The 22,985-nt window shown below is 41.9% G+C and overlaps 1 protein-coding gene across 1 annotated transcript in view; it reads left to right on the top strand.

Moving 5' to 3' along the window:
• The window catches only part of nkd1 (NKD inhibitor of WNT signaling pathway 1), a gene marked incomplete at its 5' end in the record, with an annotated part of 103,481 nt that extends 102,319 nt beyond the window's left edge, over positions 1–1,162 (top strand). The window contains one exon of the mRNA XM_080520439.1: positions 546–1,162. Coding sequence (XP_080376565.1) covers positions 546–1,078 — 533 coding nt within the window. The 3' untranslated portion in view covers positions 1,079–1,162. The remainder of the gene's footprint in view (positions 1–545) is intronic.
• Between the last annotated feature and the right edge of the window lie 21,823 nt (positions 1,163–22,985).

The following is a 22,985-nucleotide window of genomic DNA, read 5'->3' as shown; positions in this document are numbered from 1 at the left end:
AAACACCATATGATGACAGAAGAAGGAAACACATACAGTCACTCCAGCAGACAGTTTGAATAGACACACACACACATGGATATCATGGAAACTCTATTTGACGGGTCACCGGTTCATTACAAGGCAAATGCTGTAAAGTGAGACACACACTCTCACACTAGGATTCACAATTTAACTTTTTTTATCTATATGATATATTTCTGTAAGGGACACAAGTTTTGAAATAACTTTGCATGTTTGATTGAATGTTGTATGGAGCTGTACACACAAAAAAAAACCATGAAAACTGTTCAAAATACACAAAGGCAAACGTATAATTTATCCCACTTTAAATAAAAAAAAATTAGAAGCTACAAATGCACTTACAGTAGCTTTGCGTTACAATTGATGTCTATCTCAAGTGTCAGTATTGGTGTGTGTTATAGTTCGTGGTGTTATTTTAGTCACCAGTTATCTCGACTCTTTGACCACATAGTGGAGAAAACAAACCTCCACACCGCTGCCCTCAGTTGTTTTAAACGTGAACCCGTGTCTCTCCCTCGCAGCCACTGCAGCCGAGCCGGCCAAAGCGGAGCCCCAGACGCGGCCGTCCAACCAGACGCGCTCTCGCTCCCACGAACCGGAGAACGGCCACGCCCATCCCCACCACCGCCGCCTGCAGACCGTCGTGGACGTCGGCGCCGCCGACGGCCTCCACCCCGTCCGGCTACGAGGCCCAGACTCGGGGAAACACGGCCTGCGCTCTCCCAAGAACCACAGCCGCACGCCGCCGGCGCAGCTCGGCAGCAGGGTGATGAGGAGCCGCGGCGCGCCGCCTCCCCCGGCGCTCCCCAGCCAGACCCCGCCCCACCAGTCCGCCGCCCCCTACCGCAAGCACAAGCAGCGCTCCAAGGAGAGCCAGGCCTACCGGGCCTTGGGCTCCCTGGCGGCCGCGGGACCCGTGGTGGAGAAGGAGCAGGTGAAGGACCTGCCGAGCCTGCTGCTCTACGAGGGGGGGCTGGCGCAGGTGGTGCAGCGGCACGAGCACCACCATCACCACGAACACCATCACCACTACCACCACTTCTACCAGTCCTGAATGTTCCGCCCGGACCACTGCTGCAGCCCCACACACACACGCACACATACACACACACACACACACCCGGGACACACCGACTGCAGGAGGATTGCGGTGGACAGGGGGAGGATCGGGGGAGGGGGGGTGGGGGTGCAGATGTTCTTCTCCTCGTTGACTCTGTGATCCTCCGCCTGACGAACTCCACCGCTCCCCACACCGCTCAGCCAAAAGGACGGACCCCAAGGAAGAAGGCACGTGACCTGCAGGATTTAAAAACGATATATGAAGGAATATAGATGATAGACGAACAGCGTGCGATGTGTATGTAAAAAAAAACAACAACAACAAAAAACAAGCGAACTAAAAAGGTGTGAATGCGCGCGAGCGTTCAGCGAAGGAGTGCGAGTGTCACGACACTGGTGTCTGTGGAAAACCACTTGAAGTGCGCTCATTGGTGCGTGAGTATTTAAAGCAGGAGGCCAGGCGGGTTTTTGAAGATGAAAATGAAGATTCAAGCACACAATGCCCCCATCAGCAAAAATGGGGGGGAAAAAAATGTTAGGAAAGTACATGAAATGAAAAAAAAAAAAATTAAAAAATCCAAACAAAAAGGAAGAGAGATCCGGAATCCGCTGCTACCTCTAATTTTATCCTAATCGTTTGTTGTAATGGTGACTTGGACTGAGAGGTTATTTTGAAATTACTTTTACTTCTGCAGTACATCAAAAAGCTCCGTAGACATTTATTGAGTAACATTTTCTGTACATAAGGTATATATTGTTATCAATTTTATAAGCTTTATTGATAATGTGATATCTTTGTATTCACTCTCTGGAAGCAGTTTGTTTTTTCCTCACGATTTCAAGAGAGACCAGTCGGAGCCTCATTGCACGCACACACGCACACACACACACACACACACACACACACACACACACACACACACACACACACACACACACACACGCTCCTTCATTTCTCATGTCAGTGTGACGGAGTGACCCAATGACTGCATGAATCCCAACCCTCTGCTGTGCTGCTGAAGGTCGATCATGAGGAGCACAAAACTGCGTTGATTTAATTTAAAAGCGTGGGTTCATTGGCGTCACACGACAGATTTAAGCTTTCAGAGGACGTCCGGTTTCGGAGCTCTTTTATTCTCCTGAATCCTGCCAGCGTTTGGCTTTTTAATCTGTCAACTCTATCGTCCAGCTCTTAACCAATCAGGCAGGTCTTTAGGTGTCAGTCATGGAGCCTCATCCTTTCCCCCATCCTGCTTTAATCACGCTGAGGTGCTTTTGTTTTGCTGTGCTCGTAGCCACTCCGTTGGCCTGGCGTAGCATCAGAAGGTTGCTCCCTCTGTTTCCATGCCCCCTACCCCCCTACCCACCCCCCCCCCCCCCCCCCCCCCCCCCCCCAGCCTGTCAGCAGGTCTTTCACCGTGCCGCCATGTGGCCCCTGCGCTCAGCCAACAAGGCTCTTGTCTGTGGTGCGGCAGGAGCGAGGGCTCTTTTCAGCTGTCTCATTCCTCCGGTGCTGGATGACACTGGGCATGGCCTGAAGTCTCCACTGCAACCATAACTCACCCCCCCCCCCCCCCCCAACCCCCCACCCCCGCTCCGCTGCCAGCCACCGTGTGTCTGTCCAAGCCAGCGGAGGTCCACAGGACAACCTTGTTGGTTTCACAAAGCAGAAGAGCGGTGCGGTGTCCCGTCGACCTGCAGCGGTAGTCTTCTCTAAGTGCCTTGCTCAAGGGCAGTCTGTCCAGAGGAAGTGAGCTGTCAACATGTGGATCGTGTGAATGGGACCCCAGGGCCCACGACCGCCACCCCCACCCCCCACCTTTCCAATCCATCCTGTGTGTTCGAGTGTGTTGGGCCCTGATGAGGAGGAATGCAGCAGCGTACGTCCCCCCGCCGTCGTCCCCTCGCCGTCCCCCTTCACAGCTGCAGGCACCAGTCAGTCGGGACAAAACGTCGCAGGACCCGGCGGGGAACACGGCGTCGTTCCCAGGGGGAGGGCGGGGGGGGGGGGGGGGGAGGAGAGGTCACAGCTGCGCTCCATACCTCGACTTCCTCACTCCTCTCCCCCGGACGCGGCAGCGAGGGCCCTCACAACGCGCCTTTTGTGGCTGCGTTCACCTCGGCGGCGCGGCGAGCGGCCTGCCAGCGTCGGCACTGTGTGGGGGGGGGGGGGAAAGGCCGTGTTGTTGTGTCGGCGGACGGCGAGCAGGTCGCTGCCGGTCTTGCCGGGGTGGCCTCACTCGATACAGGCTTCTGAAGCGAACCTGAGCGATACCATGGACCCTCAGCCCGAGAGTGATTCTCAAACGTCTTTCGCTTTTTTTTTTTAAACAGTTAAAATTCTTAATATCTTTCCAGACTCACCTGAAATTCCCAATGCAAACCTTAAACATGCTCCATCGAGGAAACCTCCGCAGTATCAGCTCAGGGTTGGGAAAAAGCAGTTCCTGTTCCCCCTTTTTTTTTTTTTTTCCAAGGGAGCAAATCTCATCCAAATACCTTCATCTTGTTTCCGCCACATCTCTTCCATCTTTCATCACACCAGCAATCCCTCCCCCTTTTTTTTTACCCAGAGCTTTCTTTTCGTCCCTTTCACAGCAGCACATTCATCAACAGTCCCTCTAAATGCACCAGAATTTATTTTTGTATTTGTCTTGTCTGGCAGGTTATTAATGTGAGCAGAAGTATAACCCAACATGTTCAAACGCTCATTCTCTGTCCTGTTGTATAGGATCATCAGTATTCACCTCTCCATGTTATTTCAGTATCTAAATGCACCACTAATTTGCTGTATAAAACCCATGTATTGCCATGTTGTTTTGTTTTGTTTTAATCCGAGGTATATAGTGGACTGCGGAAAGATGAAACCAGCATCATGTAGAAAGAATATAAGGCTTATTTATAATGAAATAACTTGTCGAGCTATCTAACTTCGCCTACTGTCAGCTAGTATCCGCCACGCCGGTCCGACTTTAGCAGGGAGGGGTAATGATCTGTCTCGTCACACATGCAGACACACTCTCACTCAGTGTTTGTCGTGAACTTGTTCAGCCCCCAAGTGTTCTCCTCCTTACCCTGCTCCCTCTCCCTCCCCATGTTTTGTTTCCATGACTTTTGTTTAGTTTATATTAGATTGTATTTGATTAATTGCTTTATTTATTTGATAGCAGATCTGTGCCAAGGGAAAATACCCTTTTATTAAAGTATGAACCTGTTCCTTATAAACTGTGTTGTGGGGTCATCATTCAACAACTGTTCAGGGACGTTTGCAGCAACTTTGTGTTGAATTATAGTGACATTTTAATTTTTGAAGTTAACAAAAAGGACTTCACATCTATTTTTTTTTTTGTGATCGGTCCCATTGACCCACTGGTTCTTGGGTGAGATGATGGAAACAAACAGCCGATGTTGACTGCTGCACACAAAAAACATTGAATACTTTATATTGATGCACATTACACACCCAGGGCCTAACATCACATCATAATGAATTAAAAACTGCTCAAAGAGGTTTTTTTTTTTTTTATAGTGTTATTTATTCTCTAATGTTAATGAAAAGCAAGTGAATCATATTTATAAATCGCTGCGCCCTTTTGTTTATTCACATTTTGCATTGTTCAGAGAGTAGATTTGTGTTGTCACACATTCAACACTGCTGTTAGACACTTTTTAGAAATGATCGCCGTCAACTTTGACCCCGTAAGCCACTAAATGATGTGCTGACCTTCCCCAACAGAGACGTCGCTGACATTTTAAGCGTTTGATTTGGAGCAACTCGGGCGATTTGTGATCTTCATTTTGATGGTGTGCCACATCCTGTGCAGTGGGGGTGCTCCATCACGACGACCCGTCCGCTCGCCGGCACGTCTGATCCCACTTACTCAGCGGATTCGACTTGCCTGTAGCTTTTTAGCCCAAGATGAAGTTCGGGCTGAAGGGACTAAGTCTGGATACCGTGGAAGAGATCCAGCAGGCATCGCTGATAGTGCTTGACACATTTTCTTTTGGGGGGGGGGGATTACTTCAAGGGAAAGTTCCAAGCATGCAGAAGCGCTGGAAGTGATGTAACGCTGCACGGGGCAAATATACTGAAAGAAATGGCTGCAAAACTTAAATCTGTTTTTCTTTCATTTTCGCCGGTGTATTCCTCAAACTTTCTTCACCTTGTAAGTCAATTTGATTTATATCGCACTTTTCAAGGATAAGAATCACAAAATGCTTCACATAAGACCAAAATGCAATATAAAACTCTATTCAAGCTGCATTTTCAAAGAGTCTTGAAACGCACAGGAAGAAGAACGTGGTTTCAACAGGTCAGAGCTGTATTGTGGCGCTTGACCCTAAATAATAAGGACTAAAACTTTAGAATGAATTCTTGCACCGCAAGTAAAAACTAGGAACCAGAACAGAATCCCTGTGGCACCCCAAAGTGCAGGTTTTATATACCAGACATGTCTTCATTTTTAAAAACAACGAAAAAGCTGTCGGTTAAATCAGATTTTTAAAGAAAGATTTTGAGCCAATTTTGTGGCTTTTGTTTACAGGGGTCGATTTTAATTTGAAATATTAGTCGTCAGTTGACCTCTAAACACGTCGCAGGTCGGTCAGGGAGCCACGCGAGTTTTAAAACAGAGAAAAAGGTTTTGTTACCGATTGACGTCGGAAAGATTTTCAAACTGACGATGAAGAATAGTGTGAGTAGAAAATGTATTTTCCACCATGTGGAGATGTGAACATTTGTAAATGATTAGATGTAGTGTTCTCTTCTCTCTTAAATGGGTCACAGATATGCAACATCTGGCTTTGTATCGCCTGTCGCTGGTTAAGTTGTGTTACATCTTATTACCGCCAACGCAACTCTGATATCTTCCATTTGGTTTCACGTCAGCAGAACGGTGGAAAAAGAACAGCACAGAGCGAACAACACAATGGAATAAGATTTAAAAACAAGACAAAGTCAAATTATTTTCACTACTTGGTACATTGTCAGAGTCAGAAGCTCATCTTGTTCTTACAGTGCCAGGAATGTTGGACCATGTCCACATTCTGTTTTACTTTTGCAGCTTGATTCTCAGTTGCTTTATTTCATGAAGGTATGGGTGCCATAGATCGGTACAGGATGACGTTACTGTCGCGTAGAGTAAGCATGTTGGTGCAGTTTTCACACACAAATCTGGTACCTAAGTTTCTGAAATCTACTTTGCAATCGCAAGTTGTACAGTTAAATATAATCTTGAGTCTCACAGTCTGCCGGATCTATGAATCAGTTAAATTGTGGATCGAAGAATTATTTTAAAACATTTATATTCCATTTTCCATCAAATTTATACATAGATTGTCAAATATTTTGTATTGCACATTGAAAGTGCATCTGAACACAAACAAGAGTTTTAAAAAAAAGTAGTGTTAAATCATATTTCATTACAGAAAATATAAAACCATATGAAATCCAATTTTTTCTGTAATAATAACTGCTTTTTTCATCTTGCTTGTTTGAGGATTCATACAGTGCATACATTTATTTAATTTTGAAATATAAATAATAATATAACAGTAAATTAAAACAGTCAATTCAAATGTCAAAAAAAGAAATAAATGACATCCAAATCTGCTTTTTGAGATTTTTCAAAAATTCTTCCTGATCAATTCATCATGCAAGAGTTTTTATTTAAAGCATTAAGTTCAGCGTCTCTATTAAGACGTCTCTTTCTGGTAGAAAAGTGAAACAAGGTTGAAATGGGTTGTTATTGGACCGTCCAATGTTGGCCAAATGTGGCCCAAAAGTAGTCATTTAAATTGAGGTGCTTTTTAACAGGTTAGAAACAAATAAAGTATATAATCTAAGAGCGCTTGTGTTGATAGCACGTAAGATGATTTCGGTAAATTGGCTGAAACCTCTCAGATCAGTGGATACAGAGAGTAAGAAATGTGGACTGTATGGAAAACCTGACATCAAAATGACAACTTAAGACACGTGCCTACCTCAAAAGATGGCCCCTCTCTCGCCCCTCTCAACTGTATATCTGTATATAATTCTAGTAATGTTAATGTTGTGAAACATATTGCCATGGGTTATTACTAATAAAAGTTTTTAGGTTTTTTTTAAAAAGAGAGAGAAATAACTTCAATGAAAATTGGGTTGCTATTGGCCTGTCCAATGACATTCAAATAAAACCTCAATTTCAACGACTATATTTGGGTTAATTCGAGGTTATGATGGACCGACCAGCTTTAGCCCCAAAAAAACCAGGTGTAAATCTCTTCGGGTGCTTGGTGGGTGAGATAAAGTCATCCAAGATGGAGGGATGGATATGTGAGGAAGAGTATGCCGCAGCTCTCTCTTCGGATCCATACAAAATAGAGAGAATTGAGAAAGGTTGTTGGAACCTAGAATTTGAGTCGCTAGATGCAAAGTCCGTCTGATTTATCTTTTATTTTCTCAAACATAATTTCTTCTCACTTCTGATCCAAAACGTCAGTTGGAGGTTTTGCACTCGTTTGTGGTGAGTCCACTCGTCAACTTCCAAGCAGTGAGCCGGACTAATGAGGAGGGTGTGTTTGGGAACGTGACGTAAAGCCGCCCTCCGCTCCGTCTGAGAGGGCGGTGTCACGCAGGCTCCCCAGATCTGGCTGACCGCGGCCAGCTGCTCGCCACGCCACGCTCTCGACACGAACACACACTTTCATCTGCAGCTTAGCAGCTTATCTCCGGCCGAGGCAACCGCAGAGAGTTTGCCTCTTGGCAATGTGATACGGCCTCCTGTCACGAAGGCGACTATTTGTGTGAGGCGAGCCGGGGGGGGCACCCCCGGAACTGGTATCATGGTTACAAATGGTTTCTTTCCTGACGCAGCTCGCCAGGTTATTATTACCGCCGCTTTACACATTTCAGCTATTATAAGCGTGAGGCATCCATATCAAAGGTGTGAAGCAAGAGACGACAATTATAGCGGCGCGATCCCTTCAAAGGTTACAGTGAAATATTGTCAGTGAGCCGCGAGTATAAAAGACGTCTCTGAGTGTTTTGAATGAAAAGGGAAAAAAAAGAAACAAACACAAGGGAATAGCTAGAAAATAGTTTATCTGTAAATGAAGACCATCACTGACATCCCACTGTAATATTCAGATATTCAATTTGTTCAAGCTTTTGTTGGCGAACATAATTAATTGTTTTTGTGAAAAGAGTGATTATGATTTCTTTATTTTCCTCCTTCAACATCTGCATTAGGTTGTGATTTCACTTTGTTGTGGTGGTCAGTATAACAAGAAGGTCCAGATTTGGCCAGAGAGGCCATTCTGTGTGCGCTTTGCACCTTCTGCCTGGGTGGTCATGGCTCGTTTTTCCAAGTTCTCCAGTTTCCTCCCCAAAAATTGTGAAATGTATTATTTTCGCGTTTGGGTGAAAACATTTTGAAAATGATTGCCGTACACGGCAGAAACGCTAAAAATGATGTACCTTTCAGGTAGGAATATTATTCAGTGCTGTGTTTATGAAATAAAATCGCTCACAAATACACACACTGTTAAACTATTCTGTTTTAAACATTCTCCCATATACTGCTCTGCCATTCTAATATCAGGGATTCAAAGTCATAGGTTTTGGAACGTTATCGTGTGATCGCCTAAAAGCTGAGAAACTAGAGAAAGTGCCGCTTGAGTCCCCCTTGTTGTGAGGAGGATGACTGTGATTGGCCCAGAGAGGACCGGAAGTGGGTCAAGGGTGACAGGAAGTGCTGTGAAGAAGGATGCTTCTCGAGGATAAATTTCACTATTGTGTTCGAATTACTCTCTTTCTTTTCATCATAAATGGAGAGGAGAATTTTGCCTTTATTAGACGTTGGTATGGCTGCCGTGTGTATGTGTGTGTGTGTGTGTGTGTGTGTGTGGGGGGGGGGGGGGGGGGGGGGGGGTGTTCCCGTCTGTTTTTCTTAGTCTGCCAACAGATTGGAACGTACAGGAATCCTAATAATTCCTATCAGCTGCAAACATTCACACTTCTTTAAATGGTAATTTTAGCACAATCAGTACCGATTGTTTGTTCAAAATAAAATGTGGCTCCACATATGATCCAGATGATGGACGTCACTGAAGAAAAGTGAACAGCTCTGACCTCATTGTTATGAATGAATCCTTCTTGTGCCTATTCAGAACCATTTAAGACCAATAAGTGATTCTGAGTGCCACCATCAAGCAACCAAGACCCCCAACATGCAATTGAAGTTTGTCGTTTTCCCTTGAAAACATTGGTGTGATTGTGAGTGTGTCTACGTCTCTGTTTGCTCTGTGGTGGTCTGGTCACCCGTCCAGGTTTTATCCTGCTTTCAGATTGTACATAGAGAAAAATAAAGGCTGCTGCTCTGAAACAGGGAAACGAGATCACAAATATCACCCTCAAACTCACCTGAGCCTAAAAATACTATATGATTCAGAAAAGTGTCCCTGAGCAATCTAAACGAAAACATTAAACCGGTATTAACTATCAGAAAGTACCGAACTCAGGTGATTCTATACAATGAATATGGCTTCTCAGTGCAGAGGTTTGATCCACAAGGAGCCCATTAACTGGATATAAGATCCAATCTGTAATGTCAGCGCAGACACGGCATTAAAATCCCTCAGTCCAGCAAGGTAAGCAATTTCCTGTGGTCCCAAGCTGGAAGGGGGATCTCGGGGGGCCCACATTGACCCAGATCAGTGACAATATGACGGACCCACTTTAATTGGACCGTGTCTACAGCAATAGTTATATAAAGGAAGTCTCCCTACCTGTTGCTGTGTGATGGCAGAGCAGCAACTTCACTTCACGGAACAACGTTTCTGGTTGTTCTGAATCTGTCAGAGTTTGAATGTGGATTAGTGCAACCACCAACAGATCACTAAAAAAGTCTTTAACATTCAAACATTATGATTCAGAAAGCTCTTCAAGTGGCCTTTCATTTATATCAAATATACTTTTAAAGCCCGCTGCTCTGATAAGACAGACTCACCGCCGCTCATCCTGCTGATTTCTAAATGTCAAAGATGGAGGAGCAGTCAGATTAATCCCGGCCTGCTTTGTGTCACGAGTTGCATACAAACGAAACACGTAGGTTAAAGAAACTCCTTCCAGTGTGTCGTAACTGAGAACTGAGAGTTACTCTGAAGTGAAACGGCTTCGTAACTCCTGCAAGATGCCACTGTTTATTGGAGGAGAGACACACAATTAAAACACATTGTGGTGAAGTTTTAGTCAGAGTATAATGTCCAATTATTTGTCTGTCTGTGCTCATTTTTCACAAGTGAAAAGGGTGCAGGATTATAAAATGGAATAGAAAGCGATCTCAAACAGAGATAAATGATGTTATCATTGGAACAGTGATTTGTCGAAGCAGCTTCAGCTGGCCCACTGGTCCTCTGGGTGGCGCTGAAGATGGTTTCCACTACGGCCGGAGTCCCTGTCAGAGCCACTGGGATACTAACTTGGGTAAACTCCCAATGCACACAGAAATGCATGACTCCGAAAAATACGTAAATAATTTAAGAAATGTGTGAAAAGAAATTGGGGGGGGGGTGGGGGGGGCCGGCTTGTGGGTGTCTCGATTCATCCATGGTGAACCGGTGACACGTAGTTTTGTTCTGAAAACATCAATGCAGTCTCTGTCCTTTGCAGTGATCCATGGAAAAAAAAAAAAGAAGAAAAATATTGAAAAACTTCTTTCCGTGCATCTTCATTTCAAGTCTCAGATGCCATATAGCTGAAGGGGTCTTTTCCTACTGTATCCTCCTGCATCATCTCTTCTCTGTAGCCTGGCATGAAACTTCTTCTTTGACATTTGCTTTTTTTTCTTCTTCTTCTTCTTCTTCTTTTTTTTTTTTTACTTTTTACTCTGACTTTGATCTGCGCTCCTTTCAACTCTTCACATATGTTGGTAATAGCCTTGGTGTTCATGGAGATTTTCTTCTCTGCAGAGCAGAGCAATGGTTGGATAATGCATTCACGCCTTTTGAAACGACGGCGCTGGAGACAGTGTCCTTCCTCTCATCTTTAAGCCCGTCTCTGCTGCTCAATCTCTTTGGTTCAGCAGTCTTCATAAGTGTGTCCGGTAAAAGAGTTAAGGGGGTGAAGCGTGTTTTACAAGTTCAAACAGAAGTTTGCTTTGGACTTCTGAGGAAAAGTCATCTGTACTTCCTCATACTCTATTAACCCTTTCGTTCGATGTTTTTTTTACACTGGAAGTACTCCACTTCACATTTCGGATTTCACATTACAATGCCTTTGTTTCTTTAACACCCACCTGTGCGGGTTCTGAATTAAATCATTAAAAGACTTGTCATATTCAAGGCGAATCCCGAAAGCACTACTGACACCTCTGATCTGCTAAAATATTATCATGAAGCCAAACGCTGGCACGCTTATCAACTTTCATCGAAATATGAAAGTGGGGACCTTTAAAATAAAACAATGGGAAATTTCTGAGTTCTGCTCTGGAATCAAAATGTCTATGGTTTTCTTAGACGTGTGCAGATCTAATTTTGACAGCCCAATAAATACTGAGACCCCGGGCTATTCCATAACCCTTTAGTTAGTTTTGTTTAGATGAGAAGTAAATCCAAGCTGACTGGCATTGAGCAAAAGATGAGGTACAACCTGTACGGATCAACATTTCATGACAGAATCTAAACATAGAACCACTCACAAACACTGAAGAAGAACTGGAACCCCGTTTATATGACGTTGTCAAGTGAAAACGAAAAGCTTTTGTTGCTCTCCACATCTCTGCTGTGCTCCGAGCCAGTGAAAACACAACATTTTGAAAACAGTCTCTGTGTAAACACAATTGTTGTTGTTTAGGGTGATCTCTGCATGCATGTGTATGTGGTATTATTACGAAAACAACTAACAGCGCCAACTCTGACCAAAAACAATGTGTTTCTGCTGTTTCTGTGTAAACTGAAAACTTCTCTGAAACATAAAGGCAAAGGTAAAGGTTTTCACGTCAAAGGTTGTCGTGTAAGTAAGACGGGGACGGGGCGACTGCTCCCTCCAGCCGCAACGCAAGCCACGGCGGAGTGGTGTTAAGAATTTTTTTTTTTTTTAATTAAAATTAAATTGACTGTTTATGCACTTTTGCACCCATTGCAAAAGATCATTTCATCAAGTTGTGAGGTTTGTTTCTTCGAGCTCGCCACATCTTTGTAACACTGCATTGACCATAAACTACATTTCCCATAATGCATGCTGATTGTATTATTTTTTACAATACTAAAGATGAAAATTTGCAGCTTTGCTACAATCTGGCACATTTACAATTTGTGTACAATTTGTTTCTGATTGTTCATTAATGTGTGTTGTCCCGATCAAATGAATAAATTAATTATATATACATATTACCTTTGAAGATTGCAGTGTATCAACATTAATGCAATTTTCAACAAGTAGAATTGAGAAATACAAATGATCCCAAAATGTCCAGGAAGAGAAAAATTGATGCAGATGGAGGCTGTTTCATGAACGATGAGAAGGCGAATACATGTTTGTGCTTCAAGGACAAAAAATGGTTTATCTTTTGTGTTCTGAGGCGTGTCGGTTGTCAAAGAGACAATATAAGTCCACATCTTGACACCAAGCATGGAGGTAAGTATGCTTACTATGTACTAGCAAATCTATTTTTTATATTTATGCAAATGTATATGAAATATTTGTAATATGAATAAATAATAAAGTCAGAGTTAATTACAATTGAGGAGTAGTTACATTTATTTAACATTATATTTGGTTACATTTAGTTACATTTCTATTGTCTTACAGTTACATTTGGCCCTTTGAGGGCAACCATGATGCTGATGTGGCCCTCGATGAAAATGAGAGTGACACCCCTAATCTATACCATAATGTAAACCACTGCCTCTGTAAGTTAATAATTATAAAACTAGAGGCTTACATTGAATCAAGGTAAGTTATAACATTTAGACTGATAAGGCATCAAATTCCATACACCTCTATTATTCTTTCTCTTCATTTCTATTTTTTGAAGGCAATAGCCAGCTCAAACCCCTGAGGAATACTTCTTTCAAGCTATTGAGCTCCTAATATAAAATGCACGCCTCACCAACATCTGTTGGCACCAAGGAGCTCCAACAATGAGCATTCATTATCAATGTCTCAACAATAAACACCTTTTCACCAGTGTTTACTGGGCTGCTGGTTCATGACCCCTGTATCTTCACATGCTGTCAAAAGACAACATTTAACAGTGGAACGTATAAGTGTGAGACATGCTTTCATTTATATGTGAATATTGTGGAATATTCATAGTAATATCCATCCAGCCGTCTTGATCTGGGCTCCTGGCAGGGAAAGTGCTACTCTGGGGACTTGTCATTTGAATACCATCACAGAAACCATCTATCATTTGGTATCTCCACCACATTAACACTGCTTCCATGGTTACGCAACAATTTACAGCTGATGATCAAATCATCAACAGCAACATTCCCACTGGTACTCCTGTGTTTGTATTTCAATTCAGTCAAGAATTTCATTCATAACAATATTGCATTTAGAGCCCAACATTAGTAGATCTCTCATTAGCCTTTGTCTTTCTACTCTTGTTGTTTCTGACAGTTCCTGCTGCACGAGAAGAGCCCCCAGTGGACGAAGACGTCTTATTGGCTGAATGTAATGTTGACTGACCCGCTGTTCAGGTGTTGTGCTGTCAGGGAACACTATAGCTTGATGGGTGTCATCACTTCATTGATTTGCAGCCAACATCGAATCACATGTCACAGGTTTCAGCCACAGCTTTCAGCGAAGGCCAAACTCCCTCATAAACAGCATCACGATATCTCGGTTTGGCTGACTTCAGCTCGGTGTCACATGACCATAGCAGGCTCATATGTTTTTCTATTGCTGACAGTTCTGACATCTGCTGGAATCGTGGTAGTTGATCAAGTCTTGGCAGTTGTAGTCACACGTGATGGATGACTACGGATTACAAGTGATCAAGTGAAAACTGAACTTGATGTGTTGCCATAGACCCCTGGCAGGAATCTCATTTTGAGAAGTCGTCTCTGCTAGATCTTCTTGAGAAATACAACTCTAACAAATAATTTGTGAGTATTTTCACAAAATTGTACTGCAATACATAACCATTTTAAACATAAATGCATGTCATTGCCAGATACGACGTGTTTAGTATGTGGCACCAATACCTTACAGATAGTTTTCAATTCAAAGAATTCTGAGACCCGCAAATAAAATCATCCAACCACAGAGATAAATACAAATGGACTGTCTCTGATTTAACTTTCTTCTTGTTCTTATGCGTTGTCCGTGGACGACTTGTCCTAGAATCGTTGGAAGCTGCCCACTTTGCCAATAGCAAAATCTGCCATTCTAGTCCATAGCGGTAATTTAATAGTTGACACACAACTCTGATGGCGTCCGATTCGTCAACAGTCCATACAAACGTTCTCTTGATTGTGTGTGGTTTCATTACAAAAACAAGTGAGAGCGCCCTCCCATGGCCCGGCATACTAACTACATCATTGTTACTGCAATATAAACGCAACACTTTTTTTTTAATGGATTAAGTGTTTTCATGTGAAACTGTTGTGGACCGAAATCTGTAAAAAACTTTTTAACGTTCTCTCTGGTTATGAGTCTGCTTCTCAGGTCACCAAAGGTCTGTGACACTGATGATGACAAGACTTTTTCAAATTTTCATCCATCGTAATTATATCAATCTTTCACCCACACATCAATCTTCAACATCGCTTTATTCATCTCTTGGCTGTTGAGTCAAACTCATGACGAGTGACGGCACATCAAAAAAACATGTATTGTTCTTTCAGACATTAAATCTCTAATGTCTGCGTTTCTGTCCCTTTCCTAAATGTTGCACCACGGGAAAGTTCACTTCAAGAGTCCCGAGCCTTGAGCTCTCAATTCAGGGAGCAGGGAGGATCAATAGGTGCTGATGGATTTCTTAAGTCTGCGCAGTAAAGTGAGCAAAAGGTCAGCAGCTTACAACATCAGAGGTCTGAGCAAAGGTCACTCATAGACAAACTCTGCCCACCGCAATTACAGGGAGCAATTGGAAAAAAAAAAAGCTTACGCAAGGAAAATAAAAAGTGACAAGAAGGGAATTTTCCTCCCCTGTTACTTCTCCATATCACAGAGGTATTTAAAGGTTCCATTCATGTTTAGTCTCTCTTACTCTAATAGGTCTGCTGGAGCCCAAGAGGATATTCATTTCTACTTTACAAAGTGAAAATTGCCTGGTGTAATTTTGGATGATGAGCTAAATTTTGGTTCCTTTTAGTAATTTGTCATAAAATGAAACATGATTTATTCTACATTCTGTTTAATGTAATAAAGTATAAAAGCCACATCTGTCATGTTTCCATATTTAGTTGAAGAGCCTGAAAAAAAACCCCACAATTGACTTGGGCTATAATGGGATAAACCTTTGCTGTGCATGTGTACAGTGTTGTGTTTGTGTTGCAGGTGAACACTGGCTACACAGAATGGCCTTTTTGGGTAAAAATAAACCTTATCTCTGTCTTGCCAATGGCAAAATAAAGCAGTGATATTGACTTAAATATGGGGAAATGAGAGGCTGCCATAATATGTCCTGTGTGCTTTGTTTCCAGCAGATAGGCGGCGAGCTTTGAAGTGTGGATTGGCACAGCAGGGTGCGAGCTTCTGCAAAGGCAAGATGCTAAATGCTAAAGGATGAGAAGGACATGAGGTAGTCTATTACCAATACAGGAGCAAAGAGGGGGAAAAAAGGCAAATCCAATGATAATGTACATCTGTTCCAGTGAATTTATGAGCTTTGAACATTTTTTCATGTGGGATAAGTGGATCCTTTTTCTTACAGAATCTCAGAACTTCAAAGCAGATTCGCTCTGGATAATGCAAATGATCGGAATATGCTGGTTCCTGCCTACTCAAGAGCATGAAAAAAAAAGAGAGGGGGATGGGGTGGGGTGGTGGGATTAAAGCTAATTTCCAAGGCAGTCTTTTATGTGCTGAAAGAAGGGCAAAAATAAAACACTTCAATTATTGTCAAGTTCATTCAATTAGGAAACAAGCTGACAAAGAGCTAAAGTTCACTGTGCCTGACCCAGTATCCATTTGCATGAAATGTGGCTTCTCACTGCCGACATTTCTTTTTGTTATATCTGATGAAATTATAATTAGCAGGATTAAATTCAGCTGTAATGACTAAACTGCTGCTGGAGAGAAAGGCTACTTTGTTCAGCTCTGATGTGGTGGTGGCCGCGGGCCGGGGATCTGAACGTTATTCCATCACTGGTTCGATATTTTGCCCTTCATGTTGGGTACAGTACTTGCATCATTATTCCCAAAAGCCCTCCAAATATATCCACAAAGCTTCTTCATGTCAGAAAAAAAAAAGAACAATATGAAAGTGACTTATGATACGCCTCCTACAAAGAGTTTTTTGAGAGCTGAAACTTATTAGGACTCTTTTGATCGAGGACCACAGAAAGGCCCTTTGTGTCTAGGAGAGATTTTCAGTCTTTACCAACAATTTGGAGCTTATATCCTTGACTTGTGGACAATATATACTTTTCAAAAACTTCATTAGAGCTATGAATTTTCTACCCAGAGCCCAATTAACATTCTGAGCTCTATAAAACATTAGTGGACGTGTGGAAAAATATTAACGCACGTATCTGGGTGTATAAAAAACTGATTTTCCCCCGTCTACATTTGGAAAACTAAAAAATCTTTATTTAGACTTAATTATTTACAAAAAAATCATTGTTTACACACAACCACATATACAGCTGGTTCAGAGCTACTATGACCATGCCAAACCTGTAGGGGGCAGTGTAATGAGAAGCATGATAGCCAATCAGTGGCCTGGAAAAAATACAACGTCACAAATTGTTTTTTTCTGTTCTTTCAGCTAAACAGTTTTTGTTTGGACCGATAAAAACAAGTGGAGCTCCTCTCTAATGTGGCTTTAAAATATAAAACAAATAAAGCACAATAACAAGCAGCTTTCACTGGATCCATTTCCATCGTAGCGTTGAAACTGTAAACATAGGTCACACACAAATGATGCCACTCTTTAGATGCAAACGGAGACACAATTTTTCGAAATTTCCATTGTGGCTGGAGTTATAAATCATCATTTGTGGTGAGTCGTAGCTGTGTTCATGTGTAGACGATAGACCCAATCGCAGAGAAATATCACTGCTTTTGTACCTGGGTATGTGAAACCGGACAAAATCTGGAGCCTTTGCTTTTGCTAACTTTTTAGCCATTGAAATCGCACTTTTTGAAAATGAAACACTTGCTCGGTGATACTGAGGGAGTGCTGTCACCAAACACGATGATCAGTCATCTTCCCTTTCAACCACTGATAACCGCTCGAAAACACAGTTGACAACAGTTCAGACTCATCAGTGATTGTCAGAGGGCATGTCACCCAGGTGCCATTAGTTGAATTCAGCCAAATGCTGAATAATAGAACGAAAGAAGTGACTGACACACTAAAAATGGACAAGTGGATTCTATATTATTTGTACAAGGGGATTGTAATTTCACTTCTGATCCTTTAATATGGGTTTAATGGCAGTTTGCATCCATAAAGTTGCATTACCGCCATCTGCTGGTTCTATCTGTCTACATTGTTTCCCACCACTCTCATAATAATATCAGTATTACAAGTGGTAATCCTCAGTTGAGTGTCTAATGAATTTACTATTTAATGATACTATTGTTAATGACTTTTTGAGATCCATTTACAAGTAAAAGTATTCAATCTGGTGTGGCACTTTAACGAGTCCAGCACTGGTTCAGCTAAACTGAAAGATAAATCTCTGCTTTACAAAAACTAAATAATTTACTCATGTCACGTGAGAAAGCAAACCATTTTAATTTAGAGCTCCATAATCAGCCAACCAGTGCATAAAGTCATTATTGTTTACTAAGCCTATCGTAGTGAATGTGAGTCTGTCTCTGTGTTTTCGCTGGGATGGACTCGTCGCCTGTACATTTGCCCACAAATCATCTGGATCGGCTCCAGACCCCGCTGTGACATTTAAGTCGCCGAAAGTCATGATGGATGGACTGAATAATGTCAAGGTTGAAATAGAGCATTCGCATTGTCAAGGTATCTGACAGTGTTATGGATACAGCTATTGCTTGCTATTTTACATTAGTTATGTATTTCAGGAAACATGGATGAAACCTGACACATTCATTTTTGTATTAATGCCTGCAATATTTACGATACCCTGTATTAACCCTGTATTTGATCGTAAATAGCGAGAGTCAGCACAATGAAAGCCGGCTTCCTCTTCATACGTGTAAACAAATGAAAGCTCGGTTTACCTTCAATATACAACACTCACTGTGGAGGACATCTGAAAACACCAACACAGTAATAGAAAATTATAGAAGGCTGTTATTTGTCTTTTATTTAATTATTTCTTTCTTTATTTTGCAGAGTTGTACTTTTTCAAAGAGCCAAATTCTGCTGTCTGGACTTCTCGAGACCGACTCTAGACTTCTTGAGATAGCAAATGAATAAAACAAGGCTCCAGAAAGTTGCATTGGTTTTTAGCAGATCATTGGAGCTCTTTCTTTTTGCAACATCAAAGACCGCCGCAGCTCTTTGATGTGGCAGCATGCTGTTTAAGGTACAGACTGAATGGAGAGATGTCAAGCTGCAAGGTGCCTCTGTAGTTTACGATGAGTGCTGCAGAGAGCCGCAGATGAAAGGAGCAAACAGAGTTTGATAATGAATGTCCAACAAGTAGGACCCATCTCAGACAGCGCGCACGCAGCAGGGCGCCTGTGCTAACCTTGAGCGCAGCACCCCGAAACCTCGGGCAGGCGCTGCAGACCAGACTCCTTCAACTTGGCTGCTCCTGTGAAAAAAAAAAAAAAAAAAGCGGGGCTCTCAGATGTGGGCTTTAATCTTCTTGTCAATTAAATCCTGATTGACACACTCACCGTTACACACATGGTCACGCACATGTGCTCTTCTTAACCAGGCGGTGCTGAGAGAGGTGCCATGCACTTCCTGAATACCTCTCCTTCTGGCCGGGACAGGCCGTTTCTAATTATATTTCAATGCTCGCAATGCACGAGTCACTATGTGGCTTGAATCTGGGCACTGCCACTGTACTGCTTCACATAGTGATCCTTTGACAGCTAATGTCTCTATTAGTGAAACGAGGTAACCCACTTATATTTGTCTGCGTAAGATTACAGGTTGTCAGTGCGCTGTATAATTTATTTTTATTTTCTCTACTTGATACCACAGATACTTTGATTGCGATAGCGTGCTGAACGGGGAATACTCACTTTTTGTTTCCTTCTGTGGTAAAATATTGATTTGAAGACATGGCTTCAAACTGCAAATGACTATGTTTCACTGAAGCGTTCCAAATATGTTAAATTAAATATAACTGTAACTGCATGCAGTTTTAATGTGGTCTAAACCCTCCTCGTGGTTCAGACCTGATGCCAAACCAACCCAGCAGCCGTAAAATAAAGTATTTAATAATGTGAGAGCAGTATGTGAGTTAATATGGAATCTGGTAGTTAATCATGACTTTTTTTTTTTATGTCTCACCCACTGGTTAATCAAGGTCAAATTTCTGAGGACAATTCAGACTTAAGTATTCACCTTGGCAAGCTGTTAAATATTTATTTCCCAGCATGGTTATGATTATTTTTCTCGTGAAATATGGAAAAATATTAATGAAACTCCAAGGAGTTCCACTCGATGAGGTGCGTCCAAGTGTTTGCAGAGCTCTCACAGTAAAACTTTACAAGTCGATGTTGTTATCAGAACCTTAAGTATTGTGTCAACGCCCAGTTCGACTGTACATCTCTAATATCTATCTGTAGAGACCTTGTCATTCCAGACTTATTGGAACAACTTTCTGAAAGTCACCGCACAACATTATGATTCCATAGGAATCTATTGAAGTGTATTTTCTTTGCAACAAAATTATTCCAGCCAAGCAGATCTTTGTTTAGCAGCATTGAAAGCCATCTTTCTTTTGTTGACAAGCAAGAATTCCAATGTAAATAAAAAAATTAAATTAATACTGTATTACAAATCCAGCTGCGATCACTTTTACTAACTTGTAAATGAAAAGATGTATGTGTGACAATGAATATGAAATCAAAGGCAAAATACACTCTTTAAATTGATGAGACTTTGTCTGGATCATCTTTGGAGAAACAGGAAAACATATAGTAGTTTTATTGAGCAAAATCATGCGAATAACAACTCGGGGGAAGCGGTTTCTTGAGGTTGAAGTTCTTTTTTTGGTAGAAGGGAGAACAGGTCAAATTCAGTATGCTTACCGTACAATTCTTTATAATACAGCTGGCCTTCTTTTGTGAATGGACTTCTTGCTCAGTAAAGTGTATTTGAACTTTTCATGAATCATTCTCATACCGGTGATGACAGATTCTGTGTAATGTGCTGACAACGCATCGAGTTCAACGTAGATTAAGGGTATTTTAACACACGGGGGAATCAAACTTTCTATCTTGATGATCACCTCCTCCAACTGAGCTCCAGCGTCGTCATTCAGTCTGAATCTCTTGGAATGAGGCAGTGGGCTGTTTATGATTTGCTCTGCAGCCCTCACCACCTGCTGCAGGTCAGTTTTATTTTTTTCCAGAACCACACAGTGTAAAAGTAGGTCAGGAGGCATTCCTTGCCGAAAATCAATAGATGCAAATTTGGAAAACATGAGACAGTTGACCTTGTTTCAGTTTCATGAGGATGTACAGTCTCTGTTGGCCCTTTCTAGCCTGATAGTAAATATTTGTACTACAGCTGAGGTGAGCTCAGATGTGGGCATCAAGGAATTTGAGGCTTTCCACCCTGTATTTTATCCTTCCTTGTGTAACTGAGTGTGTCATCATGGGGTATATGCTTCCCCACAGTCCTACAAGTAATATTGAATTGAATTGAATGTATTTGACATTTTAAAGTTCACACTGTCTAAAAGGAGAGTGCACTAAAGTTGAGTCTTACCATTTGCTTCTGAGAGTTATGAGTCTCTGGCAAACCGATCAGTCCAGGTCCAGTACACCTGGCCCGACACTGAGATCACCACATGTGCTTCTGATATCCGCACAGAAAGAACGCACGGCGATTTAAAGGGCTGTTTGAAGAGTATTCCACCTCCACCATGAGAGAGAGAGAAGGATCCAGAACTATTATTCTCTGACTGTGTTGATGAGGTTATTTAGAGCTGGACAAGAGTCTTACTGGAACACACAGAGCTGACCGACCGCCTCGCTTTATTTAAATTTTTTTCTCTGCTCAATAAGCTCACTTAATAAGCAGATCTGCCTGCCCAGGGGAGCACTATTTCATATCATTACTAATGAAGCCAGTTATGGGAACATCTACAAGCCAAGTACAATGACTTACTAATTCCAAATATCTAGTCATAAATGATGGAAGATTCTCAAATAGTCCAAATATATGAAGTAGGAATCACATATTTTCCATGATTTAAAAAAAAAAATTCTGTTGTAACAGAGGACAAAAAAACACAGAGATATCTTCTGGGATTGACTGCATTGGTTTTTTTTTTGTTTGTTTTTTTCCCCGACTGACAATTTCTTACCTTCTCTCTTATCCGTCCAAACTTCTCTGGACCCCCTGCTGTGATTTGGATGACAGAACCCCACCTTCCAGCTTCATGTAGGATGCCTGACAGAGAGCACTCTGCATTACACTCCCCTTGGTGAAGCTGCCTGCGTCTCTGAAAAGGAGGAGAAGACAAGATGCTTTTTTTTTTTTTTTTTTTGAAAGTTTTATTCCAGTTTGTCTTTGATTACTCCTGCCCTTGCATGTTTGAGAACGTCCCCCCACAGGGCATGGAGAAGACACGTGATAAACTCATCATGGCACTCAGGAGGAGGCTGGAACAATAATGATAAATCACATGGTTGTCCAAAACATAATTCATATGCAAAATCCTTATTGACATCAAAGAACACAAGGAGCCTCATGAGCTGTTTTAGGGGCGTTTTATGTGCACGTGTTTTGAAGTTTACATCCAATGCACAGCATGCTGCTTCAACTGCAGCTTTTCCGTGGTGAAAATATTGCTACCTTCTGTTCTACTACTATTCTAACATTGTAAAGAAAGCTATATCTTTAGTTCCCCAAACCCCTTGGGAATCACCCCTCATCCCGATTCCATCAAAGAAATTCTAATTAAACCAGGGCACCTTGCATAGAAAGACATGTTCAGGATGACAGGAAGGAGACAACATTGGATATATAAGAAGGAGCCAATCTTAAAAAAAAGAAAGAAAAAAGTGACAAGAAGTAGGATTCTGAAATGTGTCAAAGGTACGAAAGTCAACTAAATGCTGACATTCTGGGGAAACTAACTTATCAAAGCAATAGTTCCATCAAGTGGCTGCAGCACCAAACTGCAGCTACAACCAACTGCTGACTTCACGTTTTGGTTCATTTCACCCACACAAGATTGAAATGAAACATTTCTCCTTATTGTCAAAGCTTCTGCTTTAGAATACTATAATTCCTCTTTCTGTTGTTTGAAATACACTCACTATTTTCATAATTCTGAACACAGGGTGCAGACGTTACATTTTCAACTTACAGTTACATTATTTCTTAAAATAAATAAAGGAAATGATGCATGGATACAAGGAAGTATGTCAGTTCCTGTCCATCTTTGAGAGTTTTTGTTTGAACAGGGATTTGCTGGGAGCATATTATAATCAGAAGGAGGGACTTGGTAGGAGAACAAGTTTTGGTTTCAGATGTGGAATGAGGAAGAAGCAAGTCAATGTGTATGTTTGCCTCAATGACACGTTGAGCAAAGAAAGCTTTCTGCAGCTGATGTAAATTCGTGAGTGTTGTTTT

This window comes from Blennius ocellaris (assembly GCF_963422515.1).
Source record: "Blennius ocellaris genome assembly, chromosome: 1".
Classification (NCBI taxonomy): Eukaryota; Metazoa; Chordata; class Actinopteri; order Blenniiformes; family Blenniidae; genus Blennius; species Blennius ocellaris.
Note: the sequence above shows the minus strand (reverse complement) of the source record. Positions and strands in the feature narration are given on the sequence as shown.